Source organism: Chiloscyllium punctatum, chromosome 32 (genome assembly GCF_047496795.1).
Source record: "Chiloscyllium punctatum isolate Juve2018m chromosome 32, sChiPun1.3, whole genome shotgun sequence".
In the NCBI taxonomy this organism is placed as follows: domain Eukaryota; kingdom Metazoa; phylum Chordata; class Chondrichthyes; order Orectolobiformes; family Hemiscylliidae; genus Chiloscyllium; species Chiloscyllium punctatum.
In genome coordinates this window covers 64,765,015-64,779,463 of record NC_092770.1, presented here as the reverse complement: position 1 = coordinate 64,779,463, position 14,449 = coordinate 64,765,015, and the positions used below count along the sequence as shown (strand labels likewise).

Genomic DNA, 14,449 nt, shown 5'->3' with positions numbered 1-14,449 from the left:
AAAACCAATTTAAGATTGCCATGTGAGTTTGCGAGGTTGTACACTTACTTATACTGGAAGGTATATATAAATAGAAAGGGCCCCGTTGTTTTCAGGCACACATTGTCCTGTTTAAACTCAACAAAATAGATGACAGCCACCCTGTGGCTCATTCCAGAGTGCAAACCATCCAAATCAGAATCCACTTGCGAATGAAACAGCATGGTCTTCTCATACAGCATAAACATGTGGTTTCCACTTTATGCTATGATTTCTTGTGAATGATCATGCTGAGACCAAGATGGTAAGTGTTGGCAAAATGTGTTTTTATTTCCAGCAATACTCATATACACACGGATTGTGTGACCATACGAAGAAGCACCTTCACTTAATCTAAGTGTGGCTTGACCTGCCAGATACCTGTAATTTTAACTCTGGGCTCACCTCATGCTCTGTCATTATCATCCTGCATGGCTCCAAACAAGTTCAATATAAACTTGAGAGACGGTATCCTATCTTCCAATTACATTCTTTACAATCTCTTGAACTTAACGCTGAGGTCAACAATTTTAGATGGTAACCTTTCCCCCCACCTTTCCAGATGACTGCTGTTAATAGTAATGCTGTGATTCCTGTTTATATCAGCTTTGAGACCCACCTCTTATTTCTTTCCTTGTGCAATCACCATCCCCCTTTGTTGCACTTTCAACCGTTTGGACATGTAATCGCTCCTGATGACTTAGCAATTGCCCCCTATACTCCCCTCTCACTTTTTCTCTTGCTATACTTGCTTCTGTTCCTATGCATCACTAGGTTTTCCCAACTCTGGTGGAAAACCTGTGCAACAATTCTAACAATTCTGATTTTATGAAAGATTTCCAGCATCCAATGCATTTTGCATTTTTGCTTAATCATCAAGCACCTCTCTGATTTTACTGTTAATTTTAAAACTCTATTTTTTACTTTTAAAACCCTATTTTTGGTTTGAACTTCTTGGTGCATTGATTGAAAACATGCTACGCTTTGATATCCAGTTGAAATATGTTTAACTTTTGTAACAATTTGTATTTAAATACTAACACTTCTGGTTTGTTTATCAGGCTTTCTTCCAACTAGTAGCTTGAGGCATTGCCTTTTTGAGCCACGAAATCAACTAAATTTTCAGTCTTCAATCTTTCATTTGGAATTCTTCTTCACATCTGTTCATTTTCAACGTACTTCTCATGAGGCGATGGTCACTATTTCCTATGTGTTCATGGACATTCAATGGATTTGTTTGCATTGTTTTGGTGCTTAAATCTACCCATGGCACTGCCTCCTTCCTTATCAAACAAACAATACCCCAATTAAGGAAAGAGGGAGGAAGTGAGGACTGCAGATGCTGGAGATCAGAGTCGAAGAGTGTGGTGCTGGAAAAGCACATCCGGTCCGGCAGCATCCGAGGAGCAGCAGAAGCGACGTTTTGAGCATAAGCTCTTTGTTCCTGATCTCTCCTGCCCCTCGGATGCTGCCAGACCGGCTGTGCTTTTCCAGCACCACACTCTTCAATTAGGGAAACAGACCTGGCTGCAACTATTCACTAGTTTGACTGTGAACTCTTGTCTAAAATTCATAATCACAGCTCTCAGCAATACAACTTTCTGCAAGCCACCTCAATATCCAGGATTGCTTTTTCTCGTACCGTGTCTGATCCGTGCCATGATAAATTTCAGAACAGAAAGAATAGGGTTTCCGTAAATGTCAGATTGATCTCACACAATGTACACTTCCACTCAAAAGTGGATCACTGTAATACTAACAAGACATAAAATTTGAAATATATCTTGACACCACTTCTTGCAATGTAGCAAAGTCATACCAAGGTACTTTGAATGCATTCAAGCTGATAAAATTTGGTTCCAGGTAACATAAAAACAGACCAGGACAGGTGACAACCACTTGATCAAAGAGAGAGGTTTCAAGGAATGACTGCCAGGAAGATAAAGAAGTGGAGAGTTTTACCGAGGGAATTCCAGAGCGTAGTGATGAAGCAAGCTCTTCATAGTGAAGCATTAAAATCAGGGACCCACAAGCGGTCAGAATTGGAGGAGCACAGATATCTCAGAAGGTACAGCAGGACACGGTTATAGAGTTAAGTGGTGATGGAGACGCGAGAACACATAGATTAGAATTTTACAACAAAACCACTATCAGTGAGCCAGTGTGGATCAGAAAGCACCAAAGTGACAGGGGAACAGGATGTGGGGCAAGCTGGAATACATGCAGCAGAGTCTCGGTTTGGTTTGACTGTACAGAATCTGGCAGGCTAGGCGGGAGAGAATGAGAATAAATGAGCTTGATGGTAACAAAAGGTCAGCTGCAGATGAGGGAAGGCAGGATATCAAAAGAATTTAAATTCAATGAATTAAAACCTGCTGAATTAATCTTATGAATGATCACATTAGGAGAAGCAGAAGCTACTACAGCTGATCAAAAATGACCATTGACCGACTCTTAGCTGTTGCCTCCCTTGTAACTCAAGCAGTGCGCAGAAAGTATGTTTGGGACATAATCGACAGCTCATCGGAAGCAATCAACAGCTGAGACACAAACATGATTCATGCAAAGCTGTCTATTGCTTAAGGAAACCTGACAGCAATTCAATTATGAAACAATGTAAGGAAACATTTACTTCAGTTGTCATTGTTCTAAGAGATTCGGTCAAATTCCATTTCCTCAGTGTGATTAAACACAATGCACAGTGTAACCACAAACTCCAGTCCATTTAAAATCTCAAAATTACCTGAACAAGACAGAGGGCCATTATGATAGGAACATAGGAGCAGGAGTAGGCCATTCAGCCAGTTTCCCCATTGAATTCTAGCACGCCGAACACTTTTTTCCACTCCATCAACCAACCTTGGTTCCATTTCCCTCGATAGTTTTGCTAAAAAAGAACCATCAACTTCAGGCTCTCAACTTTCTATCGACCCTGCGTCAAAAACAGCCTTTCAGATAAGTCAGGATTATGGAATTACTCCAATTCACGCCCTAGATGCCAATTGGAGTCTAACTTTTCTGGTCCCATGTTTCTACATGCACTTGGCATTTTGATTGAACCCTCTTCAGTCATGACAGGTTATGCTCACATTAGGAGTCAGCCTCAGTTTAACCTCCCCACAAACGTAAGCTTTACGTATGGGCACCTGACCATGGAGGGAAGGGATCCATATGGGTTGCGTTGTGAGGCTCCGCAAAAAACGTAAGAAACTCTTTACAACAGGAGTCAAAGACATTTCAAAACCAGTACATCACCTCGACGTTTGGCGGAGGGGTCGGACCCACTTTTGGATCTTTCCAAGGCTTCTAGTTGTTAACTTACCCAATGACATCTCCAGAACTGAAGACCTTCTCAACAGGAGGAGAGAACTAAAAATCATCTTTCCTCTCAGATTGGAAAGCCTTAACACCTCCATCCCCAATTCTCTGATCTTTTTGCATGATGTCACACCAGCCAGAAATCTTGTGAAACATGCCCACCAATACGGTGTAGATCTGCCTTTCTGACTTAGCAATGCAGGTCTTACCAGTGACCTGACACAGAGTGCCACATTGTCAAAGGTGCCAAATTTTGGATGGGACGTTAAACCGAACCTCCCCTTTCACACAAATAGCTGTACAGAATTATTACAAAGAAGAGTGGGGCAGTTCTCTGTTCGATATTTATCCCCCAGCTAACACCACAATCACAGACTACCTGGTGATTATCACATTGCCATTTTAGGGACATTGCTGTGCACATATTGGCTGGCTGGCTGTTTTGTTTCCTGACATCACAACACTTCAAAACCATTACTCTGATTTCGAAGCACTTAACAAGATTGTGAAGGGTGTTATACAAACAAAAAACTAATTTTGACAGTTTGATTCTGTTATCCTTCTGAGCAGAACATCGTTACTCACTCAACACTTCTCTCAGACAGTGCACTTCCTTCTTCCTGCCAATGTACAGTTCCAAATGCAGGAGTGATTAAACTCACTTTGCCCAGACTACAATTACACTTGCGTTTAAAAGGAAAACCATCTATTTACCCACAGAGCCATCATTGTAGTCTAGTGGCCTGTTGCCACACACCACAATCAGGTTGAGGCTAATTAACTCCAGTAACCCAGCTTCAAACCTCACATGAACAACTAGAATTAAAAGCTTAATAGCCAAAGATTAGGAAGTGTGTTGTATCTGAAATCAAATGGAGAATGAGAGGCATGATTTAGTCCCTGTCAGGTCTGTCTTTTCACCCTGGCTATCTTTCTATGTCAAACACCAAGAAAGAAAGACTTGTACCAAAGTAGCACTGCTCACAATCCAAGGTTATCTCCGAATGCCTCACAGTCAATTAAATGTTTTGTCAAGTGTACAAATCTGCTGTCCTGTCGAGAGAAAAGGTAGCCAATTTGCACAAAGCAAGGTGGCAGCGATTTGATAGTAAGGTGATAATATATTTGAAACGATGCAGGTTTGGGGATTCACTGTGACAACAGACAGAACTAGCTTGCTTTCCTACAGTTCCATGGTTTCTTACATCTACTAGAGGGAGCAGACAGGACATTAGATGTATCCTATTGAAAGGTGGCACCTATGAAAGTGCAGCACTTAGTGTTACTCCCCATTTTGACTGGCCTTTCCAGTTATTCGTTGGCAGCGAGATATCTCATTTGTCACTGGAGTGTTAGAATCTCTCAAGTGGTGAAAGACTTCACCCCACGCAGTGAAAACCAGGACTCCACCCTGCGCCTGAAATCGCATATTCTGGGTCCACCAAGGCAAAGTTTTCCAAATTGGTACCAGAACATTTATGCCCAAAATGCAAATTATTTTATTCTTTCATAGAACGTAGGCACTGCAGATAATTCCTGCATTTGTTGTCCCGAATAGGCCTTGAGCTAAATGATTTGCCAGGCCATTTCACAGGGCAATTGCCATGGGTCTGGAGTCATATGTAGGTCAAGACACAAACTTCCTTTACTGAAGGGCATCCATGTACTAGATGGGTTTTCCCAATAGGCAAAAAGTAAGGACTGCAGATGCTGGAAACCAGAGTTTAGATTAGAGTGGTGATGGAAAAGCACAGCAGGTCAGGCAGCAGAGCAGCAGGAAAATCGATGTTTCGGGCAAAAGCCTTTCATCAGCAATCAGGTTTTTCCAATAAGCCACACTGGTTTCCTGGACAAACTCTTAATTTCACATTGATCAACCTAATTTAAATTTAACAACCTGCCGTGATGGGTTTCGAAAACAAGACCCCACCAGCATTAATCTGGATGACTGGTCGAGTGATGTTACCATTATGCCACTGCCCAGCTTTGTTGCAGCCAATATCTATGATTGGATCAAGGCACAATGTTCAAACTTTAGACCACATCTACTTTTGAGCATCATCAAGTTTGGATACTGTAGCAGGACTGTGCATCCAGATGTGCTAACAGACCTTGCAGAATTTGATGGGACAATGTAGATGCAGCTTAACTCTGCATTGGCATGGAAATGAACACAAGTCTGTAAGACTAGCTCACAAAAGAACAACATCTCCGGTCAATTAAAAACATATTTCATGTTGCCTCTCAAACCTGCACCACTGTTGTTAAATACGATCATGGTTGACCTGATTGTGACTTCAACCCCACATTCCTAGCTATTCCACTCTAACCTTTAACTTTGGCTTTCTCTCTCAAAAATGCTCAAACTCATTCACTATTTTTATATCTGGAGCTATCGAAGGCTTTCAGATGAGCAGTTTCACATAATGAACAAATCTCACAGAGGCTTAAGTTCAAATACAGTTTGTGTGCTGAAACTGAATGCATGAAAAGCAAATTCATCAGTTCCTAACACTGACATCATGCTCTTCGATCAGCACAAGATCCATAAACAAAAGGCTTAAAATAAGCAGATGCCATCTGATTTACAACATAAAATTGCAGGCTATCGCTTATCTCAAATTGAAATGATGAAATGTGACCCTCCCAACAATACAACACTGAGCAGCTCCTGCTGAAATCAGCAAGTTTGTGCAGCTTTCTAAATTTGTTGACAACACAAGCCTATTCCTTCACCTTAAGAAAGCTAAACAAAAAAAAGATTGAAAAGATATTTCTCATCCGAAAGTCCGTCAAATACCCACAATTAACATGTTCAGAGCTGTCAAAACCCTAACATGTGAACGCCGAATAAATCTCTCAAAAGATTCGGTTCCAGTATTAGTAATTCAACCCATGCTTAGCAAATTACTAAAATTACAAAGATATTGCCAACTTCAGACTTAAAACAGCACAAAGAGGAGAACTTGGGACATACTCTACCTGGAGTAGCCACCAAGAGGAGCACATTTTACACACCGATCCAGGTTCCAACAAAGAAATAACTAACATTATCCCTGGCAAAGCGACACAACTGGAGCTGAGGTCCCTGGGCTCAGTAAGAGACTTGTGACAGTAAATCTATGACAGCTGAGGCACCGAGACTTTCAGTGGCTAATTATAAGCAGCTTCGCTGTCCACAGATACAGGGAGCCTAGGGCAAACAGTCTATCGCTATCTGCAGCGTCTAACAGAACTGTCAGACAAATCTTTCCATTCTGCTGACAGCACACTACTCCCAATAAAACACTCATTCATTTTTGAGGCCCTAGAAAAAAAAAATCAATCCTATTAGTCACACTAAACCTGGCAATATGGTGTTTGCCTTATGTTAGAATCACAGAACACTAGAGGATGCCATTGAATGCTTTTCCTTAGAAATAAGCCAGCTCCGCCCACTGCCACATTCTTAATCACAATTTTCTTCTTCCTGATTTTATTTGGAAATTTAGACAAATGGCTGGAAGCACAGGTTTAACCAGCAGTAAATAAAAAAAACTCGTGGGCGTAGTCCCTTCTTCCATAATGTCGGTTTCCTGCTTTTAACCTGCTCTTTGCAATACTCATAGTTTTCAGCAGTGCATCCCTGGCTGGTTATATTATAGAAAGCATCAATCTTGTTGACACATCGATCTGGATTGGAATTGTACACGTTAAATCGCTTCTCTTGGGTTTTTCTACATTTGGCAAACACGCCGAGTCCATCTTCAGCTTCCCATCAAGGCAAAAATAGTAGCCTCAGGCCAAACAGAACAGGTTTTAGGTTCACGGCCCTATTTTCCAATTTGATTGCCAAGAGGCTGGACACTTGCATCTTCCATTTGCTGAAGGGGACACGATGCTAGTCAGTGCAAAGATTCAAAAAGGTGAAGATGCAGCTTCTTCAGCCTGGTGGACATTGTTGGCTAACAGTCAGAACCCACTGAAGGCCCACTGAACCAGACCCGAAATGTTAACTCTGCTTTCTCTCCATAGACGGTGCCAGGCCATACACCACATGACTTCAGGAAAACCAGCTGCCATTGATAAAGTATTTTGAATGCAGGAAAGACTGGGACATGGCACAACAGCTTTAGAGGACAAAATGGAATACTGAGCAAATTAAGGAGATATTAGGATGACTGGCCTAAAGCCTGGATGACCAGGTAAGTTTTGAGGAGCATCTTAAGGAAGGAAGGGGAGCTGGAGAGACTGAGATGTGTCGAGTCATACAGCATGGAAACACACCCTTTGGTCCAACACATCAATGGCGACCAGGTGTCCCGAACTAAACTAGGCCCACTTGCCTGCATTTGGAGTATACCCCTGTCAACCTTTCCCATTCATGTACCTGTCCAGATTTCTTGAAAATGTTGTTACTGTACCTGCATCTACCACTTCCTCTGGTAGTTCATTCCACATATGAACCAGCATCTGTGTGGAAAGAATTGTCCCATATCTCCCTTTTAAAATCGTTCTCCTCTCACCTTAAAATGATGCCCCCTCTTCGAACTCCAGAGCTTAGCACCAGCACACCTGTAGGCTTGGTCAATGTGGAAGTAATGGCTGGATGCACAAGGAGCTAAGAGTAAATGTGTAGGGTCACTGAGGAAACAAAACTGGTTATCCTCAACTCGCAGACAGATAACCCGTTCTGGGCTCGGTCAAATCAGCTCTTGATGTTTCAGCAGCTTAGGTGCTCATTGATGCTTCTACTCATGGAATTCTCAGTGTGGAAGCAGGCCATTCAGCCCATCAATCCACATCAATTCTTCGAAGACCAAGCCAACCAGACCTACCCCCATCTGTGCCCGTAACCTTTCACTTCCCATGGCTAATCCATCTAGCCTGCAATACCCTGAACACTATGGGGCAACTTAGCTCGGTCAATTCCACCTGAGCGTGGAATTGAACCCAGATTCCTGGTGCTGACAGGCAGCAGTCCTAACCAATCAGGCACCAAGCCTCTCAGGCCTCCAAGGGTTAATTTAAACACTGATTTAAACAGGGGCAGCTCAAAGGGCCGGTTCCTCCACCACAACCTCAAGTTCAGCAGATTCTGCAGTTGGATTCTGAGGAAGGGTCCCCGGACCCGAAACGTTAACTCTGATTTCTCTCCACAGATGCCGCCAGACCTGCTGAGCTTTTCCAGCAACTTCTGATTTTGCCCCTGATTTTCAGCACCCTCATTTCTTCAGGTTTTGGTTTTGCAGTGGATTCTTGAAGAATTGCTCATCAACGCAGCACACACAATGAAATAACGAAGAACATTTTTCAATTGAACCCAATTTTTTTTTAATAACTGCAAACATTGGGGTCCAAAAGATGAGAACTTTCAGAGATATTCACAGTAACACCACAAACAACAGTTCACTAACACACTTTTTTTTTTCTTTTAAAAATGATATGCATTTTTTTAAAAAACAACTCACCACTGCTACTGTCCTGCTTTGTCAGGGAATTCTGGTGCTTTCCAATCTGAAATCGAGCATTATGTGCAGTTGTGATCCCATTTAGAGGTTCAATTGCTACTTACACACAGACTGTTGGCACTAACACGTCTGGATGCAATCTGATCTATTCTCCAAGCCTTAAACAAATGAAGCCATGTGACTCTCTTCCCTTTCATTCTCCTCCCCTTCATGATTATCCCCGTGATGGCACACTGCAATTCATCTTCATTGATCAGACGTTAGTCCACCCCTTCCCGAAAAGGCTGCACTGCCAGAGTACTCAATTGCTGCACGTCACAGAGCTTTCCAAAAGCAGCTGCTTTGTTTGTTTGCGGCCGTCGTCAAATGTAATCCACGCATTACTTCCTTTCCACAAATGCAGTGGGCTGAAGCCTCTTTTTGGGTCGACTTTAGTGATCTTTTCAAATGTGGTTCAGTTGACAGCACACCCATCACCTCAGTCACACGATTATACTCTGAAAACTTGGGGTGGCATGGTGGCCCAATGGTTAGCACTGCTGCCTCATAGTGCCACTCACCTGGGTTCGATTCCACCCTCAGGCGACTGTCTTTCTGGAGTTCGCATATTCTCCCAATTTTTGTGTGGGCTTCCTCTGGGTGCTCCAGTTTCCTGCCATGTTCCAAAGATGTGCAAGTTAGGTGGTTTGTCCACGATAAGTTACCCATAGTGTTCAGGGATGTGAGGGCAGATGGATTAGCCATGGGAAATGCAGGGATAAGGTTTGGGTGGGATGCTCTCTGGAGGATCTGTGCAGACTTGATGGGCCAAACTGTGGGAATTCTATGATTCCATGAACCTAGTCCAGTGGCTTGAGTATAAAACCTAGGAGGAGACCACCAATGAGAGAGGACTTCCCTATCATCGCTGGGAACAACGTGATTTCTACGAAATACAAGGGAATTATCCCGAGTGCCCAGCTCATTATTTATCACTCAACAAATGTCATTAAAAATGGATTATCTGGCTGCTTTTTGTCTTGGAGAGTTTGCTCTGCACAAAACAGATGTGGTTCCCTCCATTATAACAGGGCTACACTTCAAACGTTCACAAAGCACTTGGAGATGCTAAGATCATGAAAAACACAATAGAAATGAAAAACTTGTGGTCTCCTTTTGCACGTGGCGACCACCCTCTAGTTCCTGTGCACAATGCCTCTGTGAATGCAGCAGCCTGTGCCTGCCTACAACACTGCACCAACCTCCAGGCTTCAACTAAAAATCAACAAGCATATTGCAGAGGAGTCGAGCAACTCCAACAAACCAAAGCCCAACCACTTCATCCCTGATATCCAAAACATGACCGTTACCAAAGCGGACAGAGGGGTCAGGGTCACCATTGGTCAAAAAGCTGGACATACATAGCTGGGTAGATGCTGGAGCTATGTAGAGACTGAGGACTCTGGAGTGGGCTATCAATGTCTCACCTTCTGCAAACATCTAAAAAGATGAAGTCTGGAAAGTGTTAGTATTTACCACTTGCCTGATGGACCCCAACACAAAAATAAACAGGAAGCTAAGTATCCTGGCCCTAGTATCCATCATCACCCCTTAGCATGTACAACGTGAACTTTCCATTGAAAATACTGTATCGACTCCACCTGTCTCCCCTCTACCTTACCTTCCAACACCAAGGTCTCGAGGAGGACAAGACCAACGTCATGACTCTTAGCTTCTGGTTACACACACACACACACACACACACACACACACACACACACACACACACACACCAGTTCAGTCAGCTACCCACTCTTCTTTCACTAGTGCTGCATCAGCACCACAATGAGTTCAGGAAAATATCTTCTCAGAGAAACTAAGGCTGCACAAGAAACATTTATTTGCCCACATAGCAAGGCCTTCCAATTCAGAATTCATAGTTTGTCACTAATCTGGCATCATCTAAAACAAATAGTATGATTGATACTTCAACCCTTGACAGGCAAGTATTTTTCAAGTCTTTCTCTGTGCAACCTGACAGACAGATGCAGTGTGGGTTACACAGCACTGTGATCGCGAACTCAATGGATATGTTTTGAAATGACATGCTGCAACAACCCAATGGCTGGTGTCAAAAGATACGAGAGAGAAAAGGATATATCATCACAACAGAGCACAGGGAGGTCTGTAAGACAGCAACAGCATAAACTGTCTGCAATGTCTTTCTAGCAATGAAAAAGTGAAAACAAAATCCTGTAAATGAGACGTACAAAGGGTACAAAGGACAAGTGAATCCTAACTTCAGCCCTCATTAGCACGGTGAATGGATCTGATCATAGTATCATGGAAGCAGACCCTTAAGCCCCATTGAGTCCATATCGACCCTCCCAGACCCAGCCCCCTACCCTATTCCCTATAACCCTGCATTTCCCATGGCTAACCCACCCAGTCTACTCACTATGTGGCCAATCCACCTCACCTGCACGTCTGTGCACTATGGGAGAAAACTGGAGCACCCAGAGGAAACCCACACAGACACGGGGAGAATGTGCAAACTCCACACAGACAGTTGCCCAAGGGTAGAATTGAACCTAGGTCCCTGGCGCTGTGAGGCAGCAGTGCTAACCACTCTGCCACACGAAAATGTGACCTGAAGCAGTTGGGTCACTAAAGTTGGGAATCAGCACACTTAGGATACAGGATGAGGACAAGACGATCAGGTAGCCTCCCACTGGCTGAGAGACAGAAAGGGGTGGATAAACTCAGCAGGTCTAGCAGCATCCATAGAGAGAGAAACAGAGTTAACATTTCCAACCTGGTATGAGTTGTTTTTGGAAGTCCTGTCCAATGATACCTGCTCAATGTTCACAAGTGGCCAACTGGAGCAGGGAGTCATTTGGCATGGTTATAAACATCTGCACAATCAGATTCAACTCAAGCATGAAAACTGGAAACATTCAGCCTTCATAGTTCATGTTGCAACAAGATTTAGTGTCTAAAATGGAAAAGAAAAAGTCATTCCAGCTATAGTAAAGATAGAGCACAATGCCATTCAGACCTGGTTAGTGCAGGATATTGCCCATGTAATCAAATACCATTGCTCTTGGGATTAGGGAAATATCATGAGCCAATCTAACTACATTGCACCTTTTATATATTCAGCTAACAAAATGGAACAAGTGTTATGGTCTTTCAAGTGTGAGCATGTGACTGTGGAATGTGTTTGCGTCCAACGGAGTGCAAGAAACATATCTTTCAGAAAACTAAGCTTTCCTTTCAAGCCTTCATGCTGAATCAGATGAAAGATAAGCAGAAAGTGGGTGGGAATGTAGAGTCATCGGGTCAACTGGGAGCATATTAAATGACAGAGCAAGCTTGAGGGGGTCTACTCCTGTTCGTATGTGAAAGACTCAACAGATACAGGCTTCGGTGGATATGAATGATCCCACCCCAATGCAAAATCTTAGCTCCTCAAAGCAGCAGTCTGGCTGTCTTTAAGAGGAAAGTCTTACAGGTTTCGGTCAGTGCTCCATCACCAAGTGCTATGATCCTAGCTGATGGTAATACTGGACAAGACGCATCCCAAAATGAAACTTCGGGTTGAGAGAGTATAAGTTTTGCTTTTTTTTTAAAAAACCAATTTGTTTATTGGGGTGGTCAATATATTCACAAGAGGCTGCTTGTGAAACATTAACTGTTTCAGCTCTCCACCCAACAACCAAAAGGCCTGGGAAGAACTTGCTGCCCTGCAAATAATTGCTCACCCATGATCCGATACCTGGCACAGCGACCTACATAGCAACATCTCTGTACAACCAGAACAAACGTCAAAGTGAGAGTGAATCTCACAGCAACACTGGATGGGTACCGTCCTGGGCAGCGCAGCCAACACACCAGGCACTGCAACACTTGCCCAGATCTATCCATCAGCAGGGCACTGATGCAGAATCTGGCTGAGGAATTGCCCCACAATTGTTGTGGGTATCCATCCCCTGGAAGTCGTGAGGATTATTTCTGGGATCTTGAGCTTCCTACATCAGCATATTTTGAACGGTCCACTTTGCCTTTTGGTAAACCACAAAAGAACTATCTCTAACTGACAGCACGGAACCTCGTAAGCTCTACTAGAATATACTCCGTGGTCTACAAACTTATGGCAGCCAAACGCCTTGATGGTCAACCTCTGGTTGACTACAGTTGGTGATGTTTGCAATCTGTTAATGGACCTAAGTGAAGTCCCAGACTCCGGCATTCCATATCAAAACTGCACAGCATTCTTGAGGATACTCCAAGGAAGATGTGGCCACTTGTTCAGGAACAGCCCGATGATGACTGCAATATATGTGCCCATATACTGTCCTGTAAGCTCCATTCCGAGTGGCACCACAAATGTTCTCAGCTGAACCTGAACGTATCTCTTAAAACAACAAGAAATTCTGACTTCTTCTCCAGCCACACTATTAAAAAACTTCACAGTCATTTTTCAGTTTGCAAATCACAACATGACCCCTCACAAGGATGTTAGAGATTATGATACCATCAAACTGCACTTTTCAATTCCCATCCATTTTCACAAAAGTCAACCGTGCGATAAAACAAAGTTGCCACAATCTTACCGAACAATAGGGCTGCTCTCACATTAGAGGGACACGACTGGTTGCCTTTTAATTTATTCCCTTAGTTGTTTTGTAGAAATTCTTTCCTCCAGGAGAAAACTATCCTCACATCTGACATTCAGTCAGACTTCCTTCCAACCGAACCCAAACGTTTTGCCATTTCTTGGTTTTCCTTTGCTAAAAGCAATTATTCCAAAACCTAGAAGCTCATATCCTCCAATGTTTCCTCTCTTGTCATATACGAACTTCCATTAACTCTGATGCATAAAGGTTTAAAAATCACGGTCCCAAAAAAACTCAGTTAATTATTAAATCCCTCTGCAAAACAAAAACACTCTCATCTTGACCTTTGCTCTAGTGTTATGGAGATTTTGCTAGTAGGTCACTGTGCGAGCTACAGGGTGAGTGATTATTTGCAGCACGAAAAGTTTATATAATTGGTTTAAATCTAAACTCTTAAACAAAATGATAATAACACAGGCAAATCACACACCTTCCATCAGAACTGCCATTTACAAACTGCTATGGTCAATCCTGGGCCTACAGGCTGTATTTTCCTGTACGGCCTAACCTTACAGCTGCTAATTATTGTACAGAAGGAATGCAAGTTTCATTTTTATTGTGATACAGTGGGAGTTTCATCAATGTTCTGCCTCATGCTAGCTGAGAACGGTAGTTTTTCTTTTGCCGTCAGTCCATCATGTGACACATTGCCAGCAATCGCACCAGACACCAGCAAACAGTCAATTGAAAATGGCCCAAGGCTCTCAGCCACCATACTCTGCCATTAACACTTGGCTACAAATGCAAAGCTCCCTTTAGAAAACTAAAGTTTGTAGCTAATGAACACTTATCAATCTGCATAATTCATTAATCCAACATTAGATGAAGGCTTGATGAGAGAACTTAGTTCTGAAGAAGGTTCACTGGACTCAAAATTAACTTCTCTTTTGTCTCCACAGATGATACCAGACCGTGCTGAGCTACTCCAGCAACCTCTGTCCTTGTTTCAGATTTCCAGCATTGCAGCTCTCGATTTGATCATTGATTTGTAGCGTTCATCCTTCT

The 14,449-nt window shown here is 42.9% G+C and overlaps 1 protein-coding gene across 23 annotated transcripts in view; it reads right to left on the bottom strand.

Moving 5' to 3' along the window:
• The window catches only part of nrcama (neuronal cell adhesion molecule a), a 406,165-nt gene that overhangs the window by 134,132 nt on the left and 257,584 nt on the right, over positions 1-14,449 (bottom strand). For 7 of the 23 annotated variants that reach the window (XM_072552539.1, XM_072552541.1, XM_072552542.1 and 4 more), the window contains exon 1: positions 6,319-6,436. The exons of 4 other annotated variants lie outside the window; for them this stretch is intronic. In XM_072552539.1, coding sequence (XP_072408640.1) covers positions 6,319-6,387 — 69 coding nt within the window. In that variant the 5' untranslated portion in view covers positions 6,388-6,436. Of the gene's footprint in view, positions 1-6,318; positions 6,438-8,786; positions 8,946-13,381; positions 13,399-14,449 lie in introns of those variants that run through there. 12 more of the 23 variants (XM_072552532.1, XM_072552536.1, XM_072552535.1 and 9 more) reach the window with 4 other exon arrangements.